The sequence below is a fragment of the Tachyglossus aculeatus genome, chromosome 19, assembly GCF_015852505.1.
Source record: "Tachyglossus aculeatus isolate mTacAcu1 chromosome 19, mTacAcu1.pri, whole genome shotgun sequence".
NCBI classification, from domain to species: Eukaryota; Metazoa; Chordata; class Mammalia; order Monotremata; family Tachyglossidae; genus Tachyglossus; species Tachyglossus aculeatus.
The window spans coordinates 25,529,858-25,547,168 of record NC_052084.1 but is presented as its reverse complement, the minus strand read 5'-3'; the positions used below and the strand labels follow the sequence as shown (position 1 = coordinate 25,547,168).

Here is a 17,311-nt window from a genome sequence, read left to right as displayed (position 1 = left end):
GGCCACGACGAACCGACCACCGGAATTTACCTCGCCTCGTCGGGATGCGTCACCCGGACGGAATCGTTCGGGATGTAGATCGTATTCGTATCTTCGATCTTATAGACGGCATGGCCCCCGATATCCGCCATCTTCCTCCGTTTCGTTATTAGCACGATGTAATAACCTTCTAAAAATCTGACAAAGCCTCGGAGAACGGGGAAGAGACGCAAATTAAGCTCACCCTCCAATCGGACCGGACGCCTGGTTAAAACTTTCATTTTCCCACCGAACGCACCGGAAAAATCCGTTTCTTCGAGCCGGCCCACGCGCGCGGACCGACCGGCTACCACACGCTTAGCAATCCGGCCTGTGGGACTTTTCCGGGAGACGCGGGATTCCCCGGAAGCGGAACGGGAGTCGGGATGGGTGGAATTGGATACTTCACTCGCAAGGCACTGAATCTTTCTGTTGCACTACCCCTTCTTGACAAAAAACGGAATCGCCGCTTACCCTTCCTTCCGTCGTGCGGAAATTCCTTTGCCAATTGACGGCGTTTACGAGACGCGGCCGATTTTCAGCCGACGTTTCTCGACCGACCGCAAACTCCATTTACCTTGACAAAACGGACGCTTAATCGCATTTGCTGCGCGCTTACCGCGTGCAGGACCCTGCGCTTGGGAGAGGACGGTATGTTCCTTGCCCACAGTGAGCTTACAGTCCAGAGGGGGGAATCAATTGATAATATTTTCCTTGAGGGCAAAAATATTCTCAAAGGAACGGAAGCAGAGTATATTCTTTTTGCAAACCCGGGATATCCTTCCTTGAAATCGAAGGAAAGACTTATAGGAAACCGTTTTATTTTCAATCCGGTCAAGAATCCCCTCTCCTGTCACACCGGGTGAGTGGGTATTTCCCAACTTCTTTTCCCCACTAAAAACCAAGCAAAAATGTCTAGATCCGCAAGGGCGCGACCAGTTACATCAAACTGCCGTAAATAAACTTACTGTTAATAAATTACTGTTTAAATAAATAAACTTTATATTTATATATTTATATTAAATTTATATATTTACATTCATATATTTATATTTATATTTATATTTATTATAAATATACTTATTTTCTATATTTATTATTTATGCATTTATATTTATATCTATATATTCATACATATTTATATATTATATTATATGTTATATTTGCATATTTATATTTATTTTTATATAATATATTATATAACATAATGTAACATATTATATAATTATAGTTATATTATATAATGTTATATTTATGTAATAGAATATGTTTATATTTTATATTTATATCTATATATATTTATTAAATTCATTTATTTTTTATATTTATTATTCATCTTTCTATACTTATATAGTTATATTTATATATATTTATATTTATGTATGTGTTATATTATATACTACATTATACTTATATTTATGCTTATATATTCATATTTATATATTTTATATCCATATTAAATTTATATATTTACATTCATATATTCATATTTATATATTTATATTTATTATGAATATATTTATTTTCTATATTCATTATTTATGTATTTATGTTTATATCTATATATTTGTACATATTTATATGTTATATTTACATATTTATATTTATTTTTATATTATATAGTTATAATGATATATATGATATATTATATTTACGTAATATAATATGTTTATGCTTTATATTTGTATTTATATATATTTATTAAATTCATTTATTTTTTATATTTATTATTCATATTTTATATTTATATAGTTATATTTATATTTATAGTTATGTATGTGTTGTATTATATATTGTATTATATTTATGTTTATATATCTATATATTTTATATTTATATATTTATATTAAATTACTGCTTAAATAAATAAATAAATAAATAAAATTACTGCTTAAATAAATAAACTTACTGTTAATAAATACATTTACTGCCGTAAATAAGCAAGGCACTCAGAAAAGAGTGAAAATTAACCGGCAGAGTTTGGAACCGCAGAAACTCCCCCTACTACAGTAAAGTCGAGAAAATGCGAATTTGCCAGGAAAGACAAGCCCCGATTTCTCCGTCACCTCTGGCGGCTTCACAAATCACAGGGTTGACGTTGGATTTGGCTTTTTTAAACAAAAACCTAAAAGCACCAGGTTGACAATAGTGAATTTCGACGCGCAGATCTCACGGGCCCCGTCCGCGCTACGCGGAAATCATTTCGCCGTCTTTTGGGGGGAAAATGGAAGCGCCAGAAAGGCGTGTTTCTTACCGACGATGCCGAACGCCGAGACGGCTCGGGAAAGTCCGGAAGAGCCTTTCTGCCCCATTTTCGTTCTATTTCCGAGATCTAGGCGGCCAAGGAGCTCTCTCAGTTCTTGTTGCGTGTAGACATGCTTAAAAAAAAGGCATTTCGATCTGAAAATGGGCCGAATCTGTCGGCTGGACGTCCGATTCTCATTTTACGTGGCGGCGGAGTTTGCTAAATAAAAACTTGGGAGTCACCGCATAAACAGTCCTTTAGAAGGACCTAAAAATATCGTTTACGCTATTGTTTGCAATAACCTTGTATCCACCCCAGCGCTTAGAACAGTGCCTGGCGCACAGGTACCATCACCATTAGTAAGCGCTTAGTACAGTGCTCTGCACACGGTGAGCGCTCAATAAATACGACCGAATGAATTGGTAGACTGACCTCATTAAATACTGCAAAAAAATCGGGCTCAGGACCTAAAAATGATCATTCATGCGATCGTATTTATTGAGCGCTTACGGCGTGCGGAGCACCGTGCCTGAAGCTTTAAGTGACGCTTTCGATTCTTGAAGCAAACCCGGGATGTCCTTCTTTGAAATCGAAGGAAAGATCAAGAATTGAATTCTTGAATCAAGAATCGAGCTTCTCGCGCGTTGTTCAATTCGGCACAATGCTCACCTTATCGTCAATGATAACCAAATCCCTTGGCTCGGTGCGATCTATTTTCAAGACTCGGTATTTCGTCTCGGCGTGATTGCTCCCGACCAGGAAATATCTCTGTAAAGTAAAACAGGTGAATCACAGGAGAGTTAAAATAATCTCAGGCAGATTATCATCTCTCTCTCGCATATTCTGCTATAACCGGCCGGTCATCTTCAAGGGGAAAAAAAAAAAAAAGAAATTTTAAATCTCAACATTTTGTTTGAATGGTCTTTTTTAAGCGCCTACTATGTGCCCGGCACTGTTCTAAGCGCCGGGGTGGATATAAGTCGATCGGGTTGGAAACAGTCCGCGTCCCACACGGGGCTCGTGGTCTCGAACCCCGTTTTACGGATGAGGGAACTGAGGCACGGAGAATCGGTCCTCCCGGTGACGTGTCCAAAATACGCTCCTCTGGGTCGGGTCACTTGGCCTTCCAAAGACCGCTTTGGTTTAATTTGCTCTAAAATCCACTGTAGACACCACATTTCAAAAGAATCCATGTTCTTTCTATCCTGTTCTATCCGCCGTCTCCGGAAACATCATAGAGTTGCCGATCAGTAGTTTTGGGGCGATAGTTACACAGTTAAAAGCAGCGTGCTATAATAATATTGATGATTATGATGGTATTTGTTAAGTTCTTACTATAATAATAATGGTATTTGTTAAGCTCTTACTGTCATAATATTGATGATTATGATGGTGTTAAGTTCTAAGTTATAATAATAACGGTATTTGTTAAGCTCTTACTGTTATAATAATATTGATGATTATGATGGTGTTTGTTAAGTTCTTCCTAAGTTATAATAATAATGGTATTTGTTAAGCTCTTACTGTCATAATATTGATGATTATGATGGTGGTTGTTAAGTTCTTACTATGTTATAATAATAATGGTATTTGTTAAGCTCTTACTGTTATAATATTGATGATTATGATGGAGTTTGTTAAGTTCTTACTAAGTTATAATAATAATGGTATTTGTTAAGCTCTTACTGTTATAATAATATTGATGATTATGATGGCATTTGTTAAGTTCTTACTATGTTATAATAATAATGGTATTTGTTAAGCTCTTACTGTTATAATAATATTGATGATTATGATGGTATTTGTTAAGTTCTTACTATGTTATAATAATAATGGTATTTGTTAAGCTCTTACTGTTACAATATTGATGATTATGATGGTGTTTGTTAAGCTCTTACTATGTTATAATAATAATGGCATTTGTTAAGCTCTTACTGTTATATAATAATATTGATAATTATGATGGTATTTGTTAAGCTCTTACTGTTATAATAATATTGATGATTATGATGGTATCTGTTAAGCTCTTACTATGTTATAATAATAATGGTATCTGTTAAGCTCTTACTGTTATATAATATTGATAATTATGATGGTATTAAGCTCTTACTGTTATAATAATATTAATGATTATGATGGTATCTGTTAAGCTCTTACGATGTTATAATAATAATGGTATTTGTTAAGCTTACTGTTATAATAATACTGATAATTATAATGGTATCTGTTAAGCTCTTACTATGTAATAATAATAATGGTATTTGTTAAGCTCTTACTGTTATATAATAATATTGATAATTATGATGGTATTTGTTAAGCTCTTACAGTTATAATATTGATGATTATGATGGTATCTGTTAAACTCTATGTTATAATAATAATGGTATTTGTTAAGCTCTTACTGTTATAATAATATTGATGATTATGATGGTATTTGTTAAGCTCTTACTATGTTATAATGATAATGGTATTTATTAAGCTCTTACTGTTATAACATTGGTAATTATGATGGTATCGTTAAGCTCTTACTGTTATAATAATAATAATAATAATAATAATAATAATGATAATCATGATGGCATTCACTAAGCTCTTACTGTGTTATACTCATCATCATCATCATCACCATGATGGTCTTTGTTAAGCTCTTATTATAGTATAATAATAATAATGATGGTATTTATTAAGCTCTTACTGTTATAATAAAGTTGATTATTATGATGGTATTTAAGCTCTTACTGTTATAATAATGATAATAATGATAATCATGATGGCATTTGTTAAGCTCTGTGTTATAATCATCATCATCATGATCGTCTTTGTTAAGCTCTATGGTATAATAAAAATAATGATAATGATGGTATTTGTTAAGCTCTTACTGTTATAATAATAATCATGATAATCATGATGGTATCTGTTAAGCTCTTACTGTTATAATAGTCATCACCATCGTGATGGTATGTTACTTATTACGCTCTTACTATGTTATAATCATAATAACTATGATTATGATGGTATGTGCTAAGCTCCTACTGTTATAATAAAAATAATCATAATGCTGGTATTTGTTAAACGCTTACTATGCTATAATAATAATAATGGTATTTATTAAGCTCTTACTATGTTATACTAATAATGATGATGATGATGATGGCATTTGTTATGCTCTTACTATGTTATAATCATCATCACCATCATCATGGTATTTGTTAAACTGTTATAATAACAATAAATGATAACCATGATGGCATTTGTTAAGCTCTCACTATGTTGTAATAATAATAATAATCATGATGGTATTTGTTAAGCTCTTACTATGTTATAATAATAACAACTAAGGTACTTATTAGGCTCTTACTATGTTATAATAATCATCATGATGGTATTTGTTAAGCTCTTACTGTCATAATAAGAATAAGAATAATTCTGATAATCGTGTTGGTATTTGTTAAGCTCTCACTATGTTATAATAAAAATAATAATCATGATGGTATTTGTTAAGCTCTTACTATGTTATAATAATGATAATGATGACAGTATTTATTAAACTCTTACTATGTTATAATAATAATCACGATGGTCTTTGTTAAGCTCAAATTGTTGTAATAATAATCATGACAGTACTTATTAAGCTCTTATGTTATAATAATAATAATCATGATGGTATTTGTTAAGCTCTTACTGTGTTATAATAATAACAACTAAGGTACTTATTAGGCTCTTACTATGTTATAATAACCATCATGATGGTATTTGTTAAGCTCTTACTGTCATAGTAAGAATAAGAATAATTCTGATAATCGTGTTGGTATTTGTTAAGCTCTCACTATGTTATAATAAAAATAATCATGATGGTATTTGTTAAGCTCTTACTATGTTATAATAATGATAATCATGACAGTATTTATTAAACTCTTACTATGTTATAATAATAATCACGAAGGTCTTTGTTAAGCTCTTATTGTTGTAATAATAATCATGACAGTATTTATTAAGCTCTTATGTTATAATAATAATAATCATGATGGTCTTTGTTAAGCTCTTATTGTTGTAATAATAATCATGATGGTCTTTGTTAATCCCTTAATATGTTATAATAATAATAATAATGATGGTCTTCATTAAGCACTTACTGTTATAATAAGAATTAAGAATAATAATAATAATCATGATGGTATTGGTTAAGCTCACAGTCTTAATCCCCATTTTCCAGATGAGGTCACTGACGCTCAGAGAAGTGAAGCAACTGGCCCAAGGTCACACTGTAGCCAAGGGGCGGAGGCGGGATTAGAACCCATGACCTCTGGCTCCCAAATCGTGCTCCCCTCCCCAGCACTTAGTACAGTGCTCTGCACACAGTAAGCGCTCGAGAAATATGATGGAGTGAAGGAGGAGATTTGCAGGACTCCTCCAAGTGCTTTAGAAAGCCGTGGGAGACTCGAGCGCTTACTACAGTGCTCTGCACACAGTAAGCGCTCAATTAATTAATAATAATAATAATAATGACATTTGATTAAGCGCTTACTATGTGCCAAGCACTGTTCTAAACACTGGGGGGGATACAAGGTGATCAGGCCCCATTTTCCAGATGAGGGAACTGAGGCCCAGAGAAGTGAAGTGACTTGCCCAGAGTCACACAGCTGACAAGAGAAGCGGCCTGGCTCAGTGGAAGGAGCCCGGTCTTGGGAGTCCGAGGTCATGGGTTCAAATCCCGGCTCGGCCACATGTCAGCTGGGTGACTTTGGGCAAGTCACTTCACTTCTCTGAGCCTCAGTTCCCTCATCTGGAAAATGGGGATGAAGACTGGGAGCTCCACGTGGGACCACCTGTTCACCTTGTAACCTCCCCAGCGCTTACAACAGTGCTTTGCACATAGTAAGCGCTTAATAAATGCCATTATTATTAACTCACTTCACTTCTCTGGGCCTCGGTGCCCTCATCTGGAAAATGGGGATGAAGACTGTGAGCCCCCCGTGGGACAACCTGATCACCTTGTCACCTCCCAAGTGCTTAGAACAGTGCTTGGCACATAGTAAGTGCTTAAAAAATGCCATTATTATTATTATTATTCTCTGGGCCTCAGTTCCCTCACCTGGAAAAGCGCTTAGAACAGTGCTTGGCACATAGTAAGCGTTTAATAAATGCCATTATTATTATTATTACTATTCTCTGGGCCTCAGTTCCCTCATCTTGAAAATGGGGATGAAGACTGTGGTCAACCTGATCACCTTGTCACCTCCCCAGCGCTTAGAACAGTGCTTGGCACATAGTAAGCGCTCAATAAATGCCATTATTACTATTATTATTCTCTGGGCCTCAGTTCCCTCATCTGGAAAAGCACTTAGAACAGTGCTTGGCACATAGTGAGCGCTTAATAAATGCCATTATTATTATTCTCTGGGCCTCAGTTCGCTCATCTGGAAAAGCGCTTAATAAATGCCATCATTATTATTATTATTCTCTGGGCCTCAGTTCCCTCATCTGGAAAAGCGCTTAGAACAGTGCTTGGCACATAGTAAGCGCTTAATAAATGCCATTATTATTATTATTCTCTGGGCCTCAGTTCCCTCCTCTGGAAAAGCGCTTAGAACAGTGATTGGCACATAGTAAGCGCTTAATAAATGCCATCATTATTATTATTACTATTCTCTGGGCCTCAGTTCCCTCATCTTGAAAATGGGGATGAAGACTGTGGTCAACCTGATCACCTTGTCACCTCCCCAGCGCTTAGAACAGTGCTTGGCACATAGTAAGCGCTCAATAAATGCCATTATTACTATTATTATTCTCTGGGCCTCAGTTCCCTCATCTGGAAAAGCACTTAGAACAGTGCTTGGCACATAGTAAGCGCTTAATAAATGCCATCATTATTATTATTATTACTATTCTCTGGGCCTCAGTTCCCTCATCTGGAAAATGGGGATGAAGACTGTGGACAACCTGATCACCTTGTCACCTCCCCAGCGCTTAGAACAGTGCTTGGCACATAGTAAGCGCTTAATAAATGCCATTATTATTATTATTATTCTCTGGGCCTCAGTTCCCTCATCTGGAAAATGGGGATAAAGACTGTGGATAACCTGATCACCTCGTCACCTCCCCAGCGCTTAGAACAGTGCTTGGCACATAGTAAGCGCTTAATAAATGCCATCATTATGATTATTATTATTCTCTGGGCCTCAGTTCCCTCATCTGGAAAAGTGCTTAGAACAGTGCTTGGCACATAGTAAGCGCTTAATAAATGCCATTATTATTATTACTACTATTCTGTGGGCCTCAGTTCCCTCATCTGGAAAATGGGGGATGAAGACTGTGGACAACCTGATCACCTTGTCTCCTCCCCAGCGCTTGGAACAGTGCTTGGCACATAGTAAGCGCTTAATAAATGCCATTATTATGATTATTAATAATAATAGGAGTGGCATTTAAGCGCTTACTATGTGCTGAGGCAAAAAAAATGAGGGGGGACATGAGGGCCAAGCTACTTACAGCTCTGGTCTCGTACAGCACCAGCTTCTGGACAGAGCTGATAATGGGGGCGGCGGCGGCGGGCATGGCGGGGGGGAAAAATGGGGCAGAAATGGGAAGAAAATGGGGAAAAAATGGGGAAAAATGGGACCAAAATGGGCAAAAATGGGGCCAAAATAGGGCAGAAAGGCCCACTCCGCGCAGGCGCAGAAGCGCCCTCAGCCCTGCCAACGCCGCCACTTCCGGCTCCCACCTCGGCCCCGCCCCAGCCCTCCGCAAACCAACGAGTTGGCGGACCGACGATCGAGTCGCCGCGCAGAGCGCCCCCCCTCCCGGCCGCCGACGGCAGGGCTTCCGGCGGCGCTGCCGCCATTTTGTGTGAGGGCAAGGAGGGGCTGGGCTTGGGGGCCATTTTGGGTTGGGGGCTAGAAGTTCTGTGGAGAAGGAGGCCGTGGCGTCCTTTAAGGGTCATTTCGTTCAAAGGAAAAACCTGTTTGTGACGTCCTTTAAGGGTCATTTCGTAAAAAGAAGGAAAAACCCGTTTGTAACGTCCTTTAAGGGGAGGAAAAACTTGTTTGTGGCCATAAGGCCGCCATTGAGGGTGGTTAGTTTCCACCTTGTTAATAACAATCACAGTAATTATTACTACAATAAGGATAATAATGGTATTTGTTAAGCGCTTACTACGTGCCAGGCACTGTGCTAAGCGCTGGGGGAGATCCAAGGTCAGCAGGTTGGCCCCCAGTCTTCATCCCCATTCTCCAGCTGAGGCGACTGAGGCCCAGAAAATAAAAATAATGGTATTGATTAAGCGCTTACTATGTGGTAAGCACTGTTCTAAGCACTGGGGGAGATCCAAGGGCGGCAGGTTGGCCCCCAGTCTTCATCCCCATTTTCCAGCTGAGGCGACTGAGGCCCAGAAAATAAAAATAATGGTATTGATTAAGCGCTTACTATGTGGTAAGCACTGTTCTAAGCACTGGGGGAGATCCCAGGTCAGCAAGTTGCCCCCCAGTCTTCATCCCCATTTTCCAGCTGAGGCGACTGAGGCCCAGAAAATAAAAATAATGGTATTTATTAAGTGCTTACTATGTGGTAAGCACTGTTCTAAGCGCTGGGGAGGTTCCAATAATAATAATAACGGCACTTATTAAGCGCTTACTAGGTGCCAAGTACTGTTCTAAGCACTGGGGGAGATCCAAGATCAGCAGGTTGGCCTCCATTTTCCAGCTGAGGTGACTGAGGCCCAGAAAATAAAAATAATGGTATTTATTAAGTGCTTACTATGTGGTAAGCACTGTTCTAAGCGCTGGGGAGGTTACAATAATAATAATAATCATGGCATTTATTAAGCACTTACTAGGTGCCAAGTACTGTTCTAAGCACTGGGGGAGATCCAAGATCAGCAGGTTGGCCTCCATTTTCCAGCTGAGGTGACTGAGGCCCAGAAAATAATAATAATGGTATTTATTAAGCATTTACTAGGTGCCAAACACTGTTCCAAGCGCTGAGGAGGTTATAATAATAATAATAATAATAATAATAATGGCACTTATTAAGCGCTTACTAGGTGCCAAGTACTGTTCTAAGCACTGGGGGAGATCCAAGATCAGCAGGTTGGCCTCCATTTTCCAGCTGAGGCGACTGAGGCCCAGAAAATAACAATAATGGTATTTATTAAGCATTTACTAGGTGCCAAACACTGTTCTAAGCGCTGAGGAGGTTACAATAATAATAATAATGGCACTTATTAAGCGCTTACTAGGTGCCAAGCACTGTTCTAAGCACTGGGGGAGATCCAAGATCAGCAGGTTGGCCTCTATTTTCCAGCTGAGGCAACTGAGGCCCAAAAAGTAACAATAATGGTATTTATTAAGCATTTACTAGGTGCCAAACACTGTTCTAAGCGCTGAGGAGGTTACAATAATAATAATAATGGCACTTATTAAGCGCTTACTAGGTGCCAAGCACTGTTCTAAGCACTGGGGGAGATCCAAGATGAGTAGGTTGGCCTCCATATTCCAGCTGAGGCGACTGAGGCCCAGAAAATAACAATAATGGTATTTATTAAGCGTTTACTAGGTGCCAAGCACTGTTCTAAGTGCTGGGTTGGTTCCAATAATAATAATAATGGCATTTATTAAGCGCTTACTAGGTGCCAAGTACTGGGGGAGATCCAAGATCAGCAGGTTGGCCTCCATTTTCCAGCTGAGGTGACTGAGGCCCAGAAAATAATAATAGTGGTACTTATTAAGCGTTTACTAGGTGCCAAGCACTGTTCTAAGCACTAAGGAGGTTACAATAATAATTATAATGGCATTTATTAAGCGCTTACTAGGTGCCAAGCACTGTTCTAAGCACGGAGGAGGTTACAATCATCATAATAATGGCATTTATTACGTGCTTATTATATGCCAAGCACTGTACTAAGCAACGAGGAGGTTACAATAATAGTAATAATAATGGCATTTATTAAGCACTTACTAGGTGCCAAGCACTGTTCTAAGCACTGGGGGAGATCCAAGATCAGAAAGTTGGCCTCCATTTTCTAGCTGAGGCGACTGAGGCCCAGAAAATAATAATAATGGCATTTATTAAGCGCTCACTATGTGCCAAGCGCTGTTCTAAGCGCTGAGGAGGTTACAATAAAAATAATAATGGCATTTATTAAGCGCTTACTAGGTGCCAAGCACTGTTCTAAGCACTGGGGGAGATCCAAGGTCAGCAGGTCGGCCCCCAGTCTTCATCCCCATTTTCCAGCTGAGGCGACTGAGGCCCAGAAAATAATAATAATGGTATTTACTACGTGCTGGCATTTATTAAGTGCTTACTATGTGCCAAGCAGTGTTCTAAGCAATGAGGAGGTTAAAATAATAATAATAATGGCATTTATTAAGCGCTTACTCGGTGCCAAGCACTGTTCTAAGTGCTGAGGAGGTTACAATAATAATAATAATAATAATAATGGCATTTATTAAGTGCTTACTAGGTGCCAAGCACTGTTCTAAGCTCTGAGGAGGTTCCAATAATAATAATAATGGCATTTATTAAGCATTTACTAGGTGCCGAGCACTGTTCTAAGCGCTGAGGTTACAACAATAATAATAATGGCATTTATTAAGTGCTTACTAGGTGCCAAGCACTGTTCTAAACAATGAGGAGGTTCCAATAATAATAATAATAATGGCATTTATTAAGTGCTTACTAGGTGCCAAGCACTGTTCTAAGCTCTGAGGAGGTTCCAATAATAATAATAATAATGGCATTTATTAAGTGCTTACTAGGTGCCAAGCACTGTTCTAAGCTCTGAGGAGGTTCCAATAATAATAATAATAATGGCATTTATTAAGTGCTTACTAGGTGCCAAGCACTGTTCTAAGCTCTGAGGAGGTTACAATAATAATAATAATGGCATTTATTAAGCATTTACTAGGTGCCAAGCACTGTTCCAAGCGCTGAGGTTATAATAATAATAATAATGACATTTATTAAGCGCTTACTAGGTGCCAAGCACTGTTCTAAGCGCTGAGGAGGTTCCAATAATAATAATAATGGCATTTATTAAGCGCTTACTATGTGCCAAGCACTGTTCTAAGCGCTGAGATTACAATAATAATAATAATAGTAATAATGGCATTTATTAAGCATTTACTAGGTGCCAAGCACTGTTCTAAGCGATGAGGAGGTTACAATAATAATAATGGCATTTATTAAGGGCTTACTAGGTACCAAGCACTGTTCTAAGCGCTGAGGAGGTTACAATAATAATAATAATAATGGCATTTATTAAGTGCTTACTAGGTGCCAAGCACTGTTCTAAGCGCTGAGATTACAATAATAATAATAGTGGCATTTATTAAGCATTTACTAGGTGCCAAGCACTGTTCTAAGCGCTGAGGAGGTTACAATAATAATAATAATGACATTTATTAAGCGCTTACTATGGGCCAAGCACTGTTCTAAGCGATGAGGAGGTTACAATAATGATAATGGCATTTATTAAGGGCTTACTAGGTGCCAAGCACTGTTCTAAGCGCTGAGGTTACAATAATAATAATAATGACATTTATTAAGCGCTTACTATGTGCCAAGCACTGTTCTAAGCGCTGAGGTTACAATACTAATAATAATAGTGGCATTTATTAAGCATTTACTAGGTGCCAAGCACTGTTCTAAGAGCTGAGGAGGTTACAATAATAATAATAATGACATTTATTAAGCGCTTACTAGGTGCCAAGCACTGTTCTAAGCGCTGAGGAGGTTACAATAATAATAATAATAATGGCATTTATTAAGCGCTTACTATGTGCCAAGAACTGTTCTAAGCGATGTTAGAATAATAATAATCAAATACCATCATAATTATCAATATTATTATAACAGTAAGAGCTCAACAAAGACCATTATTTTTATAATATAGTAAGAGCTTAACAAATACCATCATAATCATCAATATTATTATAACAGTAGGAGCTTGACAATGCCATCATTATATTATAACATAGTAAGAGTTTAACAAAGCCCATGATGATGATGATTATAACGCAGTAAGAGCTTAACAAATACCATCATGATTATCTTTATTATTAATATTATAACAGAGCTTAACAAATACCATCATAATTATCAATACCATTATAACAGTAAGAGCTTAACAAATACCATCATAATTATCAATATTATTATAACAGTAAGAGCTCAACAAAGACCATTATTTTTATAACGTAGTAAGAGCTTAACAAATACCATCATAATCATCAATATTATTATAACAGTAGGAGCTCGACAATACCATCATTATATTATAACATAGTAAGAGTTTAAAAAAGCCCATGATGATGATGATTATAACACAGTTGGAGCTTAACAAAAACCATCATGATTATCATTATTATTATTATAACAGTAAGAACTTAACAAATACCATCATAGTTATCAATACTATTATTACAGTAAGAGCTTAACAAATACCATCATTATTATTATAACATAGTAAGAGCTTAACAAATACCATCATTATTATTATAACATAGTAAGAGCTTAACAAATACCATCATAATCATCAATCTTATTATAACAGTAAGCGCTTGACAAATACCATCATTATATTATAACATAGTAAGAGCTTAACAAAGCCCATGATGATGATGATTATAACGCAGTTAGAGCTTGACAAATACCATCATGATTATCATTATCATTAATATTATAACAGTAAGAGCTTAACAAATACCATCATAATTATCAATACTATTTAACAGTAAGAGCTTAACAAATACCATCATAATTTTCAATATTATTATAACACTAAGAGCTTAACAAATGCCATCATTATTATTAAAACATAGTAAGAGCTTAACAAATACCATCATAATCATCAATATTGTTATAACAGTAGGAGCTTGACAATACCATCATTATATTACAACATAGTAAGAGTTTAACAAAGCCCATGATGATGATGATTATAACACAGTAAGAGCTTAACAAATACCATCGTGATTATCATTATTATTAATATTATAACAGAGCTTAACAAATACCATCATAGTTATCAATACTATTATAACAGTAATAGTATTAACAAATACCATAGCTTAACCAATGGCTTAACAAATACCATAATTATCAATACTATTATAACTAACAGCTTAACAAAGACCATTGTTATTAGAACATAGTAAGAGCTTAACTAATAGCATCGTAATCATCAATATTATTATAACAGTAAGCGCCTGACAAATACCATCATTATTACTATTATAACATAGTAAGAGCTTAAGAAAGCCGATGATGATGATGATCATCATCATCAATCGTATTTATTGAGCGCTTACTATGTGCAGAGCACTGTACTAAGCGCTTGGGAAGTACAAATTGACAACACATAGAGACAGTCCCTACGATGATGATAACCCAGTAAGAGCTTCACAAAGACCATCATGATCATCATTATTATTAATATTATAACAGTAAGAGCTTAACAAATACCATCATAATTATCAATACTATAACAGTAAGAGCTTAACAAATACCATCATAATTATCAGTATTGTTGTAACAGTAACAGCTCAACAAAGACCACTATTTTTATAACATAGTAAGAGCTTAACAAATACCACCATAATCATCAATATTATTATAACAGTAGGAGCTTGACAATACCATCATTATATTATAACATAGTGAGAGTTTAACAAAGCCCATGATGATGATGATAACACAGTAAGAGCTTAACAAATACCATCGTGATTATCATTATTATTAATATTATAACAGTAAGAACTTAACAAATACCATCATAATTATCAATACTGTTATAACAGTAAGAGCTTAACGAATACCATCATAATTATCAATATTATTATAACAGTAGGAGCTTAACAAAGACCATTATTTTTATAACATAGAGCTTAACAAATACCATCATAATCATCAATATTATTATAACAGTAGGAGCTGGACAACACCATCATTATATTATAACATAGTAAGAGCTTATACAAAGCCCATGATGATGATGATTATAACACAGTAAGAGCTTAACAAATACCATCGTGATTATCATTATTATTAATATTATAACAGAGCTTAACAAATACCATCATAATTATCAATACTATTATAACAGTAATAGTATTAACAAATACCATAGCTTAACCAATGGCTTAACAAATACCATAATTATCAATACTATTATAACTAAGAGCTTAACAAAGACCATTGTTACTATAACATAGTAAGAGCTTAACTAATACCATCATAATCATCAATATTATTATAACAGTAAGCGCTTGACAAATACCATCATTATTACTATTATAACATAGTAAGAGCTTAACAAAGCCCATGATGATGATGATCATCATCATCAATCGTATTTATTGAGCGCTTACTATGTGCAGAGCACTGTACTAAGCGCTTGGGAAGTACAAATTGGCAACACATAGAGACAGTCCCTACGATGATGATAACCCAGTAAGAGCTTCACAAAGACCATCATGATCATCATTATTATTAATATTATAACAGTAAGAGCTTAACAAATACCGTCATAATTATCAATACTATTATAACAGTAAGAGCTTAACAAATACCATCATAATTATCAGTATTATTGTAACAGTAAGAGCTCAACAAAGACCACTATTTTTATAACATAGTAAGAGCTTAACAAATACCACCATAATCATCAATATTATTATAACAGTAGGAGCTTGACAATACCATCATTATATTATAACATAGTAAGAGTTTAACAAAGCCCATGATGATGATGATTATAACACAGTAAGAGCTTAACAAATACCATCGTGATTATCATTATTATTAATATTATAACAGAGCTTAACAAATACCATCATAATTATCAATACTATTATAACAGTAATAGTATTAACAGATACCATAGCTTAACCAATGGCCTAACAAATACCATAATTATCAATACTATTATAACTAAGAGCTTAGCAAAGACCATTGTTATTAGAACATAGTAAGAGCTTAACTAATACCATCGTAATCATCAATATTATTATAACAGTAAGCGCTTGACAAATACCATCATTATTACTATTTTAACATAGTAAGAGCTTAGCAAAGCCCATGCTGCTGCTGCTGCTGATGATAACACAGTAAGAGCTTCACAAAGACCATCATGATCATCATTATTATTAATATTATAACAGTAAGAGCTTAACAAATACCATCGTAATTATCAATACTATTATAACAGTAAGAGCTTAACAAATACCATCATAATTATCAGTATTATGAGAAGCAGTGTGGCTCAGAGGAAAGAGCACGGGCTTTGGAGTCAGAGGTCATGGGTTCAAATCCCGGCTCCACCACTTGTCAGCTGGGTGACTTTGGGCAAGTCACTTAACTTCTCTGGGCCTCAGTTCCCTCATCTGTAAAATGGGGATTAAGACTGTGAGCCCCCCATGGGACAACTTGATCACCTTGTATCTCCCCAGCGCTTAGAACACTGCTTTGCACATAGTAAGTGCTTAATAAATACCATTATTATTATTATAACAGTAAGAGCTCAACAAAGACCCCTATTTTTATAACATAGTAAGAGCTTAACAAATACCACCATAATCATCAATGTTATTATAACAGCAAGAACTTAACAAATACCATCGTAATGATCAATATTATTATAACACTAAGCGCTTAACAAATACCGTCATTATTATTGTAACATGGCTTAACAAATACCATCATAATCATCAATATTATTTTAACAGTAAGCGCTTAACCAATGCCATCATTATTCCTATTTTAACCTAGTAAGAGCATAACAAAGAGCGTGATGATGATGATAACACAGTAAGAGTTTCACCAAGGCCATCAGGCTTATTATTATTATCATTAATATTAATATTATTGTGATGATTATGTCCAGAACGCCCTTTTTTTTCCCATCTCGGCTAGGATTTGCAGAAAAAGTGCAATTCGGTTCTCGACTGGACTGGCCTCCTCGCCCCCCCCCCCCCCCCCCATCCCCGGCGGTTGCTCCCGTTGCCATAGCAACGGCGGCATCCACCAGGACGCCGAGGATTCCTGGTACCCGCC

The 17,311-nt window shown here is 36.0% G+C and overlaps 1 protein-coding gene across 2 annotated transcripts in view; it reads right to left on the bottom strand.

The window, feature by feature from the left end:
* FIG4 (FIG4 phosphoinositide 5-phosphatase) overlaps positions 1-8,851 on the bottom strand; it is an 84,100-nt gene extending 75,249 nt beyond the window's left edge. Inside the window, exons 1-4 of one of the 2 annotated variants that reach the window (XM_038761065.1) lie at positions 8,753-8,851; positions 2,933-3,031; positions 2,273-2,396; positions 31-187 (exon numbers count right to left, since the gene is read on the bottom strand). In XM_038761065.1, coding sequence (XP_038616993.1) covers positions 31-187; positions 2,273-2,396; positions 2,933-3,031; positions 8,753-8,818 — 446 coding nt within the window. In that variant the 5' untranslated portion in view covers positions 8,819-8,851. Of the gene's footprint in view, positions 1-30; positions 188-2,272; positions 2,397-2,932; positions 3,032-8,752 lie in introns of those variants that run through there. The other variant, XM_038761066.1, reaches the window with a different exon arrangement.
* Positions 8,852-17,311: the final 8,460 nt, after the last annotated feature.